General features: G+C 46.1%; 1 protein-coding gene across 3 annotated transcripts; it reads left to right on the forward strand.

The window, feature by feature from the left end:
• The first annotated feature begins 3,370 nt into the window (after nucleotides 1-3,370).
• Nucleotides 3,371-15,443, forward strand: SLC25A28 (solute carrier family 25 member 28). Of its 3 annotated transcripts, none has more exons than XM_036336382.1 (4): nucleotides 3,371-4,780; nucleotides 11,898-12,126; nucleotides 13,456-13,512; nucleotides 14,596-15,443. In XM_036336382.1, the coding sequence occupies exons 2-4, from the start codon at nucleotides 11,904-11,906 to the stop codon at nucleotides 15,111-15,113; spliced, it is 798 nt and encodes a 265-aa protein (XP_036192275.1). In that variant the 5' UTR covers nucleotides 3,371-4,780; nucleotides 11,898-11,903; the 3' UTR covers nucleotides 15,114-15,443. The 3 variants fall into 3 exon arrangements, with proteins under 3 accessions (XP_036192275.1, XP_036192274.1, XP_036192276.1); XM_036336381.1 differs by lacking the exon at nucleotides 3,371-4,780 and adding an exon at nucleotides 4,886-5,277; XM_036336383.1 differs by lacking the exon at nucleotides 3,371-4,780 and having other exon boundaries at nucleotides 11,983-12,840.
• Nucleotides 15,444-15,778: the final 335 nt, after the last annotated feature.

The raw sequence follows: 15,778 nt of genomic DNA on the forward strand, positions 1-15,778 counted from the left end.
TAATGAACTACAGGAATTTTGAGCATTCCCTCTAGATACTGGGTTTGGGCAGCTCTGGTAAGGAAAAAAGAGAGATGAAAAGAGAAGGGACCCAAGCAAGGTAGTGGCAGACGGAACTAAAGAGAAGGGCCTATGAGAGAGTCCCTGTATTATTTGTCTATAGTTGCATAACCAATTACCCCAAAACTTGGTGGCCTAAAACAACAAGCATTATTGTCTCTCACGGTTATCATGGGTCAGGAATTTGGGAACAGCTGGCTCAAACGCATAAGATTGCAATCAATGTCAGCTGGAGTTTATAGTCATATGAAGTCTTAACTGGGACTCAAAGATATACTTCTAAGATGGCACATTGTATGGCTGGCAAGTAGATGCTGGGTGTAGGTGGGAGACCTCAGTTCCTTTTCATATGAGATTCTCCCAGGGAAGCTTGAGGTCTTTATGACAAGACAGCTGGCTTCTCCCAGAGCAATCTGAGCGAGGGAGGGAGGGGGGGGGGAGAGAGGAGGGAGAGAGAGAGAGAGAGAGAGAGAGAGAGAGAGAGAGAGAGAGAGAAACACTAGGTGGAAGCTCTATGCTTTTTCTGAATTAGCCTCAGAAGTCACATATCAATCTTTTGCCATCTTTCTGTGCCACCATAATGGTGCATGTGGAAGTCCTGGCTGTTGCTCTCAAGGGCATCAACAATGCGGAAAGAGAGGCAAATACCAGGTTCTTACTAGGCCATGCTCCAAAGTCATAGTCAGTTTTCTAACCGTGATGAGGAAGCATGGCTACACGGGTGAATTTGAAGTCATCGATGATCACAGAGCTGGGAGAATGGTGAACGTCACATAAGCCAGTTAAACGACCGTGGAGTGAACAGGCCCAGATTTGATGTGCAACTCAAAGATCTAGAAAAATGACAAAATAACCCGTTCCCTTTCCATCGGTTCGGTTTCACTGTACTGACAACCTGGGTGGGCGTCATGGACCACAAAGAAGACAAAAACTCGCAGGAGGGAAAATCCTGGGATCCCTTTTCTAGGGGTGCAATCCACATGTGCAAATAAAATGCCTCCATGGAAATAAAAAGTCACTCTGCCACATATTACTTACTAAAAGCAAGTCACTAACGCCCAGCCAGCATTTAAGGGGAAGGTATTTAGGCTCTACCTTTTGAAGGGAGGACTATCAAACACTATGCAGACATTTTAAAATCACCACAGTCCCTAAGACGATGTGGTCAAAGAAATTTCAAATAAAAGTGTAGATATCTAGAGTTCAATTTTGAGTTCTGTGTTATGGTATAATCCTTTCCATGACCCCAAAACTTTAATCAAAGCGGATAACACTACAGCCATGTGTTAGAGTTCTTTGAGGAATGTGAGGAATGAAGGCATAGCAGTGCAAAAAGATGACAACTGTGGGAGGTGAATTAACAAGTAGGATACTTGGAAAAAAAAGAGTTTAAATTTAAATTAGCCCTAATATTTAGTACAATAAGAAATGCTTGAGCCCTAACCAGTTTTGCTCAGTGGATGGAGCGTCGGCCTGCGGACGCCAGGGTCCCAGGTTCGATTCCGGTCAAGGGCATGTACCTTGGTTGTGGGCACATACCCAGTACGGAGTGTGCAGGAGGCAGCTGATTGATGTTTCTCTCTCATTGATGTTTCTAATTCTCTATCCCTCTCCCTTCCTCTCTGTGAAAAATCAATAAAATATATTTTAAAAAAAAGAAATGCTTGATATATGAAAAAAAGAAAGAAAAGTTGACAATCACAGGAAATCAATAGTCATTCAGATAAGTGAAAGGCTGTACTTTAGGGGTACCAGCAGGGGAGGCAGGGTGCAGTATTGCAAACTCTGTCTAAAATGCTCCCAGTACTTGGGAGCCAGGCATGAGGAAAAAGCTATTGATCCCCTTCTCTGGGCATCCATTCTAATTTTATTTGGGTGTGAGGAAGGTACCTTGTGCATTTGAGGATTCTGACTCCACCCCTGATTCTAGGAGGGGAACATGTAAGCCAGGCCTAACATATGAGGCAAAATTCCATCCCTTGGACACAATTCTTTTTTAGGAGTGGGCATGTAGCTCAATTCCAGATAAAGAGACATTAAAAAAATTATTTTATTATTTATCTGTTTCATTTTTCCAACATCATTTTTATTTTTTAATCCTCACCCGAGGGTATTTTTCCATTGATTCCCAGAGAGAGGGAAAGACAGAGAGGAATAGCAATGTGAGAGAAACATAGATTAGTTGCCTCCTGCACTTGCCCTGGAGCCTGCAAATCAGGTACATGCACCTGATCAGAATTGAACCCGGGACCCTTCAGTCCTCAGGCTGACGCTCTATCCACTGAGCCAAGCTGGCCAGGGCAAAGAGACATTTACTAGGGCAAATAAAAAGTTTATTTGCTTTTCTTAGGGAGTGTATGAGGGAGCAATTCCCTCTCTCCCGACCTTCCACTCCCTAGATTCTTAATGGCATGCATGGTTAAGCCACTGAGTCAAAACAAACCTGCATTTCATTTTATGTCTGGACATCCAACTGTTTGAGCTAATATCTTTTATTAAATCAATATGAAATGAGTACTTAGTCTTTCAACTTTTTGTATGTTTGACAATTTTCACAATCAAACGTGTGTGTGGGGGGGAGGTGGGGGACTACACTTGATACTATCTCTCAACTACCAGGCTGGAAAAGATTAAACTGTTTGATATGCATTATGTTAGTAAAAACCCACTCTATTCTTCCAGATGCTCAGGTCCAAAATTTTGGGAGTTATTCTTAATCCCTCTCTTGCTCCCAACCCCACATCCAGCCCATAAGTAAAGCCTGTTGACACTGAAAGGTTAAAGTTGGTGATGTGAGGGCAAGCTAAATAGCCTTCTCAGATGGTAAAGGAAACTGAATTTAAGGAAAGGGGGTTGGAGGATGGGGATATCCAAAGGGAAGGGCTACACAGCAGGCCCTGAGCCAAAGGGTGTTGGGTCCAGGGTTGGCAGCAAATATATACTTAGGACAGTGAAACAAGGAAGAGCATAGAAGAGGCGACAGGAAAGACGAGGCTGGGCTGCTTTGGCTCACTGACAAGTCAGAAAAAAGGGGGCCTTAGAGACAGGTTCAAGGGGTTAGCTCGGATGAGCTGTCACTGCCCATTGTTCTCCTGGTTGCAAATCTCATAGGGTCTCTTAGAAGTTAGGGGGTACATGCCTGTGGCAAAGGAGAGGGAGAAGGGAATGGGAGATTAAGGGACCTTAGGGGGTCCACAAGTCACTTTCAGAGAATCTGCAAACTCAGAAGTTACAAGCAAAATTTTGCCCGCGCCTGACAGGTGGGAGGAGATGTTTGCGGGGAGGGAGAGGCGGGTGGGGAGACGAGGATTTGTAGCTTCATTGTTGCCCAAAAGGTCAATGAGTTGACCTTTTGGGTAACAATGAGACTCTAGTTCTAGACTCAAAAGTTAATAACCACTGCTTAAGAGGAAGATAATAGATGAGTTTAAAAAATTTTTTTTTACACAAAACAAAAACCCGGAGGCCCAGAGAAGGGTTAAGTGTTAGAGAGAAAAAAGGAAAACCCCTTCCTTATCTAAGAAAAGCCATCATCAGATTGAAAAGTTCACAATTGCATCATCAGCCCAGTAAAACAGGCGGCGAAGACAGCGGGCAGCAGTGTGGAGGCTGGCGAATGGAGACTGCCGATGCCGGGAGGGTGGAGTGGGGAAACGCCTTTGTTACCAACCGAGCCTGTAGGTTCGGTGCAGTCAAGGCCCAGGAGGTGGTGCTGAGGCTGGGCGGGCCGGCCCCGTTCTTTAGCCAGTGATCGCCCCTCGGACTCCAGCCGACCCGCCTGAGAGGGAGCGGTCTTTTCACAAGAGATGCCAGCATCGCCAGGCGGAGGAGTCACACCAGGTGGAGGTCACATCAGGCCGTCGGCTCGGCAACCAGCCGTGCGGCCGAGCTTCCCGCGGTTGCTGTCCTTTCCCCGCTGTGTTAGAGCGGCTGCTTCCAGTCCGGCCTCTCCACCTGCTGACATTTCGAAATCGTCCCGCCCTGTTTCGACATCTCTCTTCCCGGCCTCCAGTTCTTCGCCAGGCGCTGGGCCCCATGCCAGCGGGCACCCGGGGAACTCATTCATTCAACGACGGTGGGGTTTGCTGGGCTACTTCGGGTGCAAACTCGGCGCGGGGTGCGGGGTGGGGCCTGCGGAGCGCCGTGCCCTCGGGAGTCCGCTCGCGCGCGCGCGGCCAGCAGGGCCGGCAGTCCAGGCCCGACCGGAGTCGAAAGGGCCGCCGCCCGCATGTCGCAACAGGTTCCCGAACAGACCCGCGAGCCCTGCCAGCGGATGCCCGGCTCTGGCCGGCTCCGCCTCGCGAGTCGGAGATCCCGCGGGAACAGAGGTCTCGGCCTGGGCACCCGCGCGCCTCGGGATTTGGGGCGGGCGCTCGAGCGCGGGTCGTAACGGCCGCAGTCAGCGGTTTGACCTTGAGGCCTGGCACCGCTCCCCAAGGCGACCCGACCCGCGGCGCCGAGAGCCCCGCGGGCGCCGGTCCCAGGCAGAAACCCGGCCTCTAGGGTCCTGGGCGCTTCGCTCTCTTTCATGTAGCCAATCGGATCCCGACGTGGTGCGGCCAAGTATCAAGGGTGGTTGAGCTTCTCAAAGTTCAGCCTTAAGTTTCACATGTCGGCCAATCAGCGGCCAATAAACAAGAAGCTTCAAAGATCAAAGGGAAAGGGGTGGGAGCCTCGCCTGCGGACGGAAGAATGACAGGCCCCTGCACCAATACCGCAGGTATAGTTTTCTACGTAACCAAAGGGGCTGGGCTAGTTTGGCCGCCGCACCAATGACGGGTGGGGGGCGTGTCCACGGGGCTACGCGGGAGCGGGAGGACAGGGGCTCGCTGGGCCGCGCCTGAGGCCGACGCAACGGGGCCGGGGGGCGGCGGCGGCGGTGGCGGCAGCGGCGGCGAGGGTGGGCGCCGTGGCTGCCCCGGGTGGATGGAGCTAGAGGGGAGGGGTGCTGGCGGTGTGGCGGGGGGGCCGGCGGCTGCGCCGGGGCGGAGCCCCGGGGAGTCGGCGCTGCTGGACGGGTGGTTGCAGCGGGGCGTGGGCCGGGGGGCCGGCGGCGGGGAGGCCGGGGCCTGCAGGCCCCCGGTGCGGCAGGATCCGGACTCCGGCCCGGACTACGAGGCGCTGCCGGCTGGAGCCACTGTCACTACGCACATGGTGGCGGGCGCCGTGGCAGGGATTCTGGAGCACTGCGTGATGTACCCTATCGACTGCGTCAAGGTGAGACTCGGACCGGCTCCGAACCCGACGTAGGGCTGACCCGCCCCCGGGGTCCAGTCCAGAGCCGGGACCCAGGCCCAGAGCCGCAGCCGACATGAGTTCTTTCCTGGCTCTGCCACCAGCACACAATTCGACCGGTGCTCCATGCAAGCAAGGTCCCGGCTGGGAGTTGACCCCAGCCAGGAACCAGGACCCATTGGCACCCGTCAGTGAGATCTGACTCGGGACTCGGGACGCTGGAACGAAAACCCGTCAGCCCAAGCCCTGGATCTCAGCTGGGATGTAGCAGGAATAGGGTGGGAGGGGATGAGAACAGCTAAGCGCCCCTGACTTGATTAAGGGGAAGCCAACGGGCATGCACCAGACCCTTAGCGGCTGGGGAGGTCCAGCGCTTTTACAAGCTCCTTGCGGTGTCTCCCCCAAAAGTGACGGGGCAGGGATCAGAATCTGGGGCCGCTCAGCTAGATGAAAGGTTTACTTAATCCATGTAGCCGGGGAGCGGTTGGGGATTATTGTGCAGAGTGCCGGCCTGCGAGTAACGTGGGAAAGAGGTTTCGGTTTCTCTGGGCAGCAAGCGCGACACCCCACCTATTTCCTGAACGTGAAGACTGAGCTGGGATCAGGATTGTGTGCTGTATGCAGGGAGCACATCAGCTCCCAGCTGAGAGATGGAGCGGACAGTGTATTTCTTGAGCCATCTGGAGTTGACCAAAGGGGGAAAGTGGCCTAGGAGGGAAGCATTACGGTATCAGAAAGAGGACGTAGGATGTAAGTGTGAAGAAGATTATATGGGCTCATTTCGAGGGCATGATTTGGGTGGAATTACGCAGGCTGATTAGTGGATACAGAAGTCAGGTCCTTCCTGAAGAAAGCTGGGCGAAGAGGGGAAACGGGTTATTCGTTACAGTTCTTGTGCATGAGCTAAGGTACCAGCCGCTAAAAGAAGTGAGAACTAAATTGAGAAGTAAACTTGAGGGGCGTCTCTTGAAATAAATACGACAGAGACGGGTGGCTCCTTTCCATGTTGAGGGTATAGTCACACAATATCCTGTCAGCTCTTTGATGTATGCTTTTGCCTCAAATAAGGAAAATGTTATATATTCGAAAGGAGGGGATCAGTTTGAGAAATGCAGTCTGTCTCTTCTGCTTTTCCCTGGTTCCAGTACCGTTTCATGTTTTCATTAGTAATGTGGATGCGGAAATGGGGAAAGGGCTTAGTAAGCTTTGTGGATGACACTGAGGTGGTAGTAGGATTCTAGTACATTGCAAAGGTAACTCCGAACAGGAGCCATACCCATTGAAAGGGTGAATGCCCTTGGCTAAAGTGGACATTAGAATTTTAAATGCCCTTGTCAATGGGGAGGAATAGGAATAAACAGTAAAATCCACCAGAGAGGAGTAAGAAGATGGTTAATGCTCTAACAATATTGAAATGTAAATTGGATTGAAATGAAAAAGATTCAGACATTTATGTAATAGAGGCTAGGCTGAATGACTGAATTGTCAGTGCTGTATATCCAAAAGTTAATATGATCTAACTGCAAAATAACGTCACTATACTTAGACTGTGAGTGAAGAGCAGGGTCTAGGGTGCTCTGTTTCAGGCTAGGTATCAAATGAAAACTAGATCAAGGAATGCAATGAAAATTATTTAATGACTTGAAAGATACAATGCAATGTAACTAACTTGGAAATATTATAACTACTTACTCCATGTATTTACATAATGCTATTGTTGTTGTAAACATTTTACAAATTCCTCTGTTAGAAATGCCAATCTAGAATATTTGGAGGGGGCAAATCTTTGTCCTGTGACAAAATGGAATTGAATTTTTAGTAACTGAGACCATTCAGAATCAAGTATGTCAGATAAGGTGGGAGGTCAAAATGTGTAATACTGACTAGGGTCAAAGATAAGGTGGGACCAAAAAGCTAGACCTATGAACTCCTAGACTGAGAAATCCACTGAGGGAACCCCTTCTGAAGAAGAGTGCCAGAAATGTTTTGCATAACCACAGCATTGCCAGGAGTCACTTCTAGCCTTCCAAGGGAACTACAGTTATTTTTGAAGAACTCATTTACATAAGCTTTAGAATTTTTTTTTCACTTAGTCATACAACATTATAGTCATGCCTCATTGCCCCCATTAAAAGACATAATTTTTTAATCTGGAAGAAAAATGCTAAAGAGTCTTCAAAAACACAAAACCTACTTTAGAAGAATCATTTTCATTTGTCATTAATGCTGGGACTTAAATGACTAGAGGGAAGAACTAGGTGAGATCAGTAGGATTTGGTGTCAGGACGTATGTTAAAGACTTGTGCAGACATGAAAGTAAAATTCAAACCTCTTCCTTCAGAAAAGGCTTCACATTCACAGTTCACTTGTCCCTGGCAGCTCTTCTTCCTCTTTACCATAAATGAGTGGTAGTGAAGAAGAGCGACCCAACTGTACCTGAAGGCTAGGGGCAGTTATCTGTGTTGGAGCCTCTAGTGCAACCATAGTATTAGCAAATGAAAGCTGACACTGCTTCTTGCCGTGCTACTCTGTGTACCCCCAGCCACTTATCTGGGTCAAGTCAACTTAAAATGTCCTTGGGAGGGACCATGGGAAGTGAGCATAGCCTTGCTAGGCCGTAATTATTCAGCCAACTATTTCCATAGTCATAGGATAGTTTGAGAACCCAAATAAATCCCAGTTTTCCTTTTCTGGGAGGCAAGTACCAGGCTCTATAGGGATAGGCTCTGCAACTCAAAGCAGACAGAACTCTTCTCAAAACCATCTAGCAAAGTACCCACCAGTCACCAAGGTGCCACTTTTTGGCTTTGTAATAGTGAAGCAAATAATCTACTCCCATAAGTTAGAGGGGCATTTTTCTAAACTCCAGATGTAAATGGATATCTATACACATTTGACGAAAGATTAAGAAATGGAAACATTGGCGTATTTGATTTTCTTGCATCTAATAATAACAATAAATATTCAATAAATGGCAACTGTTCTTACTTGCCAAGCACTATCTGCCATGCCTTATATTCATTTATTTATGTAATCATTGAAACAACTTCATGAAGTAGACACCATTTTCAATATTTTACAGATGAAGAAAAGGAGGCAAGTTAAATAACTTGTCCAAGGTCATATAATTTAAGTGGTACAGTCATGACTTGAACCCACTGTGACTCCCAAGCCTTCCATACAGCATCTCAGAAGCAGATTTCCAGAACCAAGTAAAGCACAGAATTTCACAGTAGTGCTGGTTCCTGAACCTGGCCTATGGATTAAAAGCTGGACATACAATTATAGCTACAGAGAAACTAATCCTCACCCGAGGACATTTTCATTGATTTTTAGAGAGGGGGGTGGGGGGGGAGGGAAGAGGAGAGAGAAAAAGAAAGAAACATCAATGTGAAAGAGAAATATCGATCAGTAGCCTTCCACATGCTCCCGGACGGGACAGGCTGAGGGTCAAATTTGTAACCAGGATCTGTGCCCTGACTGGGAATCAAACCCAAGACCTTTCAGCATATGGCATGACACTCCAACAGCCACATCAGCCAGGGCACAGAGAACCTTAAAAATGAAACAAAAAACAAAAAACTAAATTAAACTTGATTTATTAGTGGTTAAGGACCAGTTAGTTGTCCATGCATATTTGTGGAATGACATACAATTTACAACACTGCCATGATCTGTAAATTCTAAGATATGAACTAATATTTCTGAGAACCATATTTGAATACAATAAAAAGCCTATTTCTAATACCTTATAAATTACCAATGGCTTTTACATGCCTTAAATCTTTGAATCCTCACAACAGCTCTATGAGCCAGCCATTCTTAATCTTATGCTATAGACTCTGCAGTAGTATGTTTAATATTGAAGCTCAGAAAGGTTGACATACCCAAGACCACACATTTAGCTAAGCTGGGGCTTAAACTCAGGCTTTCTGACTCACATGTGGCTTGTCTTACCAAACCACTGATCTCCCTAATAGTTTGTTTGGCTTTTCTTCAAAGCCGGGATTTTTATATTGAAGGCTATTAATTTTTAGAGATTTCATCTTTTTCCAAAATTGAGATTTATTGGCCCACACATTTGGGAAAAATATATTCATTTTTATAATTGGCAAACTTATGCCTGGGTCCTCTTTATAAGGGCTTACTTTCATTGAATTAGAATTGTGAGTTAGGTTTAGATGTGTGTAAAATATTCAGAGTAGCTTACCTCCAGCTTTCAAAGGTCTTACCTCTGAGGCCAGATCTTTCAAAACTGTTTGCCTAGGCCAGCCAGTGTGGCTTGGTGGTTGAGCATTGACCTATGAACCAGGAGGTCATGGTTCAATTCCTGGTCAGGGCACATGCCTGGGTTGCAGGCTTGATCCCCAGTGCGGATGTACAGGAGATAGCCAATCGATGCATTATCATTAATGTTTCTATCCCTCTGAGATCAATAAAAAAATATTTTTTAAAAAGTAGACTGGTTACCTAAATATGCTATTGACTCCAGTAAAGCAGTACAATTTCTGAACATTTTCCCTATATAAGATCAGTTTCAAACAAATATATGAAAACACATAATTGTTAAGCCACTGGGCCCAACTTATCTATTAGTAGCCATAGCCAACAAAGACGTATAGTCTCTCTGAATAATTCATCTGATGGGTTTTATGCCCCTGGGTGATGTGAAAGATCAGTAAGCACAACCCTATATTGGATTAGAGTTCCTTTTTTTTTTGAGAAGTGGAAACAAATGTGTTGTTACACTGTGTATTTTTGATTGAACTTACAGTAATTAAGCTTTCAAGCTTCCAGTTCTTTGTTGGTAGCAGGCAGGAAAATAGAGAAATAATATAGAGGAATGTGGATTGCTTGTGGCTAACTAGGACCTGTTAATCTGGATTCTGTTAATTCAGTTAGTTTCCTTTTAAAAGGCATTACTCTTGGGTTCCAGATGGCCAACAGGAGGTTCAAGCTTTTTTTTTTTTTTTTTTTAATTGCTTTTTTACAGAGAGGAAGGGAGAGGGATAGAGAGCTAGAAACATCGATGAGAGAGAAACATCGATCAGCTGCCTCCTGCACACCTCCTACTGGGGATGTGCCTGCAACCAAGGTACATGCCCTTGACTGGAATCGAACCTGGGACCCTTGAGTCCGCAGGCCGACGCTCTATCCACTGAGCCAAACCGGTTAGGGCAAGATTCAAGCTTTTAAATACAGATTCAGTCAGTGATTAGATGGAAGTAGGAATTTAAACTGTACTTGGGCTTTAGTTATCCCTACTGGCTCACTAGTGGCTGATTTGCTACTTTTTGAACTGGTGCAGACACAGCTAAGATTCATTAAGTCTTTCACTTATTCGTTCAACAAACACATTTTGGGTGCCTACTGTGTTCCAGGCACTAGATACTGATTTTATATTCTGTGAGTCCCTGTGCCATCTTAATCTTGAAATGGATTAATAGACAAGAGATCTTCATTGAGAGACATAACCTTCAGAGAAACTTCCTCTGTGGGAAGTATTTCAAATAAGATTCATTTTCCAAATTTTAATAAAACTTTGCCAAGGAATATCATACAAAGTGACTACTGGGAACATTTGAGATCTTGCTCCCTTCCCTGGCATATGTTGTCAGTTTGGCTCAAATAACCTCTTAAAAAAATTCTCTACAAGCTTGGACATTTTTTTACTGGTACATTGACAGACTCGTATACTGTAAATGGAATCATACAGTATACACTCTTGTGTCTGACTTACTTCATTTAATATTATGCTTGTTGGATTCGTCCATGGTATTACATGTAACAGAAGTTAAAAGAAAAAATGTATCTACAATAAACTTTCATTCCAATCTTTTGAACCCTCTGGAGGTTCCAAAGATCATATTTTATGGAGACTGATTTTATTCACTGATACCAGTTTGGGGATTTGGTCAATTTAGATTAGAATTTTGAAAGCCTCTTCAATTTTAGAGACTAGGTTGATTTCAAACTTTATAGTTTCAGGGTAAACTTTCTTCCCAGGAAGTTAGAGCAGTATCTATTAGGAATGCTACTTTTGCCGAGATTTGATCTTACAGACCCAGCTGTCAATGCCAAACACTGTGAAAAAGTCAGGTTATCAACTCTCAATTTTATCAAAAGATGAGCCATCTTCATCTCATTAATCAGTGTAGTATTTGGTCAGGAAGGAGGCCTACAATCAACCTTCAGAAATGCATCAGTATGTGCAGACATTAAATACTTGACTTTAGAATCCATTTGTAGAGTTCTTAGCCTGAGTTATTAAGGCACAAAAACATCTGAAACACAGGCTTGATATTTGTTGCTGGGGCTGTGAATCACTTTGGAGTTCCAGGACACTTACCAAGGGGTGATATTCTCGGGGAAAATAATGTTATTCTGTTCTTAGGGTCATAAATGAGTAGGAAAAGAAAGGTCCAAGGGTTAGAAAGATCGGATATAAATTTGGAAGCAAGCAAAACTGGATGGCAGGTATCACTCCTGCCCACTGGCTTGATGCCACAAAGAAGGTCTGCATAGTGCCTAAAGCCTGAATGTTGAGGTTGAGTGAGAACTTGTCCTTACTGACATTGCACTTCTTCTTTCTGTAATTTCAGACCCGAATGCAGAGCCTACAGCCCGACCCAGCGGCCCGCTATCGCAATGTGTTGGAGGCTCTCTGGAGGATTATAAGAACCGAGGGCCTGTGGAGGCCCATGCGGGGGCTGAATGTCACAGCAACAGGCGCAGGGCCTGCCCATGCCCTCTATTTTGCCTGCTACGAAAAATTAAAAAAGACATTGAGTGATGTAATCCATCCTGGGGGCAATAGCCATATTGCCAATGGTATTGAGCCTTCCTGTGCTGGTTCCCCCATTTTCCCAACTCTTTGGGCTTTGCTGCTATCAATGCTTTCCAGTCTCAGCATGGTTTGGAGCTGAAGCTTTGGGCTGGGGTAGGCCAGATTATAGGGGAGGGACTTCCAAACCTGATGTTCTCAGACAACCGGCCGCTTCAACCCCACCCCTCCTTTGGGGCACCTCAACAAAGGGTTACAATATCCTCCCTTACCTACCAGCTTGACTCTTTCCTCTCATCATCTCCCTGGCATCAACTGCTAATGCCCTGGTAATGTGGAGACACACACTGAACTACCCCGTTGTATATTCTTGGTAGTCGGGTGGTGTCCTGCTCCTCGGCAGGATCGGAGGTGACCCAGCCACCCAAGGAAGACACTAATGGAGCCCCAGCTCTTCGCCTCACCTTTTCAGGATCCCAACTGACTAGTGGCAGTTTTTGTCATTGAGGACATGACAAGACCTCAACAAGTGAATGGGGGTGGGGCCAAGGGACTTCTGTATGGAGAAACCAGAGGGTTGAAGTTATGGAAGTAAGGGAATCTCCAGTAGCAGCCTGGAGATTGAGGATCGCCCAAAAACCAAAATGAGTGTAGAGAGCAGAGGGTGAGGAATATGGTAGTTCGGGACTTGAAGAAAGGTAGATGGACAGATGTTAGGATTTGGAGGCAGGCTGGGCTGCATAGGGGCATCGGGATAGAAGGTGAGATTCTTTGGTGATGATCTGGCACCTGCCCCTCATGTCCTCCCCCCTCTGGAGGCAGTTGATGTGCTGGCATTCCTTGGCAGCAGTGTATCTGCTTTCTATTTGGGGCATGAAGTGAATTTATTCTTGGAACCATCATTTTTAAAGAAAGTTTAAAAATTGATTTTAGAGAGAGAGAGAGAGAGAGAACAATCTATTTGATGTTCCACTTATTAATGCATTCATTGGTTGGTTCTTGTATGTGCCCTGATCGGGGATTGAGCACCCAACCTTGGTGTATCAGGACAATGCTCTAACCAACTGAGCTACCTGGCCAGGGCCTATTCTTGGAATCTTTATTGATAAAATCTGGGCCATTTTCTTTGATTCTTTCTGCCCTTAGTATTCTAGATGTGGAAAGTACATTGGTGACCTTACTAAGTTGGTGGGAACAAATATCATCATTTCTCAGAACAGGAATTTAGGAGCAGTAGGTTCCCATCTTTTGAACTGGCTCTTAGCATTCCCTCACCCCACTGTGGTTTAGCACAGCCACTTCCCTTCGCTCTGAGCCTCAGTGAATCAGTCGCCCTCTCCAGACCTCACATGTGGCAGTTGTTTTCTCCTTTGCAGGTGCAGCCGGGTGTGTAGCTACATTACTTCATGATGCAGCCATGAATCCAGCTGAAGGTAATCATTTCTCAAACTTTCCCTTTGTGGGCACCTGCATCTGCATCTATTATTTCTGGTTTGCAGAAGAAAGCTGAGAAACCTGAGTTTTGGTGGGAACTCCTGCCACGTTACCTTGTCTTACCACTAGAGGGTGCTCCGTCCATGTCCGAATTTAGGAAGAGCCCCTTGGACTGGTAGCATATCCATTGAGTTTAATTCATCTTTAGGGCTTCCTTGGAAAAAGATATGGCTCTACTTGGCCTGTCTCTAGGCCTTCTTGGAAGTCCCCTTTGTAGTGCAATTGATCTCATCTGAAAGATTAGCAGATTATTTCACTTCAAAGAGATCAAGATGGATTTTCATATTTGAAAATACTGCCTTGTTGGAATAAAGATCGTTGAGATAGGAATGAAAGGGTGAATTGTAGAGTTCAGTCCCTGCACTGTGGCTTGGATCTTGGCATTTTAGTTGGATGATGAGGTACTCAAGCAAATATGAAGGGATAGCATAATTGCCATGTTCCTTAACTTCCAGTTCTTTGCCTGTCTGGGCAAGGCCATGGTGTGCAAGGGCCAAAACTAAAGTGAAGATCCACAGAGCTCATACCATGTCTACCTGAGGGAGCAGCAGATACATGTTTGGGAACTGAAGCCACACTCTTGGCTAGGACTTCTGTTTTCTTTCTGTGGGAGGTATAACCATCCTCATGTGGTACGATTAGGTGCTCGTAGTACCTGAGGATGCACCGTGTTCACTGCCACCAAGTCATTTCTTGTTTCGGGAGTTACAAAAAGGTCACATAATCATGATACAATCAGAGGTAATTACTTATTTCAAGGAAACCCTCTATCTTAGGTGTTATTTAGCTGGTTTTAAAGAAATCCCGCTGAAAGTGGGTCCATTATTTTTGGGCTTTTTGCAAACCCTCTCAGATCCCCTTCTCTCAAAGAAGGGAAACCATATCAGGCTGACAGCTCGCTCACATTTTTTTCTGTCTCCATTCCATTGGCTGATCCGCTCCCCTGGGACTCTGAATCTGGACACTTGCTCACCGGTTGGTTGTTGTCGCCGTTTCTTCCTTCTCATTGATGGCATTGCCAGTGGTCAAGCAAAGGATGCAGATGTACAACTCACCTTACCACCGGGTGACAGACTGTGTACGGGCAGTGTGGCAAAATGAAGGGGCCGGAGCCTTTTACCGCAGCTACACCACCCAGCTGACCATGAACGTTCCCTTCCAAGCCATTCACTTCATGACCTATGAATTCCTGCAGGAGCACTTTAACCCCCAGAGACGGTACAACCCCAGCTCCCATGTTGTCTCCGGAGCCTGTGCAGGAGCTGTAGCTGCCGCTGTCACAACCCCACTGGACGTTTGCAAAACACTGCTCAACACCCAGGAATCCCTGGCTTTGAACTCAAACTTCACAGGACATATTACAGGCATGGCTAGTGCCTTCAGGACGGTATATCAAGTAGGTGGTGTGACCGCCTACTTCCGAGGGGTGCAAGCTAGAGTAATTTACCAGATTCCCTCCACAGCCATTGCATGGTCTGTGTATGAGTTCTTCAAATACCTGATCACTAAACGGCAAGAAGAGTGGAGGGCAGGCAAGTGAAGTAGCACTGAATGAAGTCGGAGGTTCAGACAACACTGCTGTGCTCTACCCACTCCAGCCGCATTCTCTGTCTCCTGGCATGCTCCAGCCTTGAGTGGAGTTGGAAGGAAAGTAGAAGGCTCTCCCCAGGCTGTTGGTGTTTTGGCTAACACCAGTTACTGCCAACCTCCGATGCGCCACCTTTCCTTCCAGGCCCTAAGCAAGTGCAACAAAGCACACCACAGCACGTGGACAACCGCTCCATCCTGGGCCTGATGACCTGTTCTCGACTGTTAGAGAGGGATAAGCAGCTCAATCCCCTGGTTCCTAATAAAAAACGTTTAAGTTAAATGGTTTCATTGGGTTTTTCTAGCCAAAGGGGAGGTGAAATGCATCAACTATTCTTGACTTGAAGCATCAATGAAGGGGCCCAGAAGGAAGGTCTATTGCATATGTGTACAGTTTGGTTTCTGCTGATTTTCACGGTGATTTAAAACATTGGGGTCCCACTCCTCTTGTTTTAGTAATTAGGCTCCAAGGAATCTCCCTAATGGCAGGAACAGTGGGCCTTTGACAGAGCTTAGCTAAATAGGCGCTCTTTTATTTATTTATTTTATATAGCTTTAATGGATTTCCTATTTTGTTTTTAAAATATATTTTTATTGATTTCAGAGAGGGAGTGAGAG

The sequence above is a fragment of the Myotis myotis genome, unplaced genomic scaffold (genome assembly GCF_014108235.1).
Source record: "Myotis myotis isolate mMyoMyo1 unplaced genomic scaffold, mMyoMyo1.p scaffold_m19_p_15, whole genome shotgun sequence".
NCBI lineage: Eukaryota > Metazoa > Chordata > Mammalia > Chiroptera > Vespertilionidae > Myotis > Myotis myotis.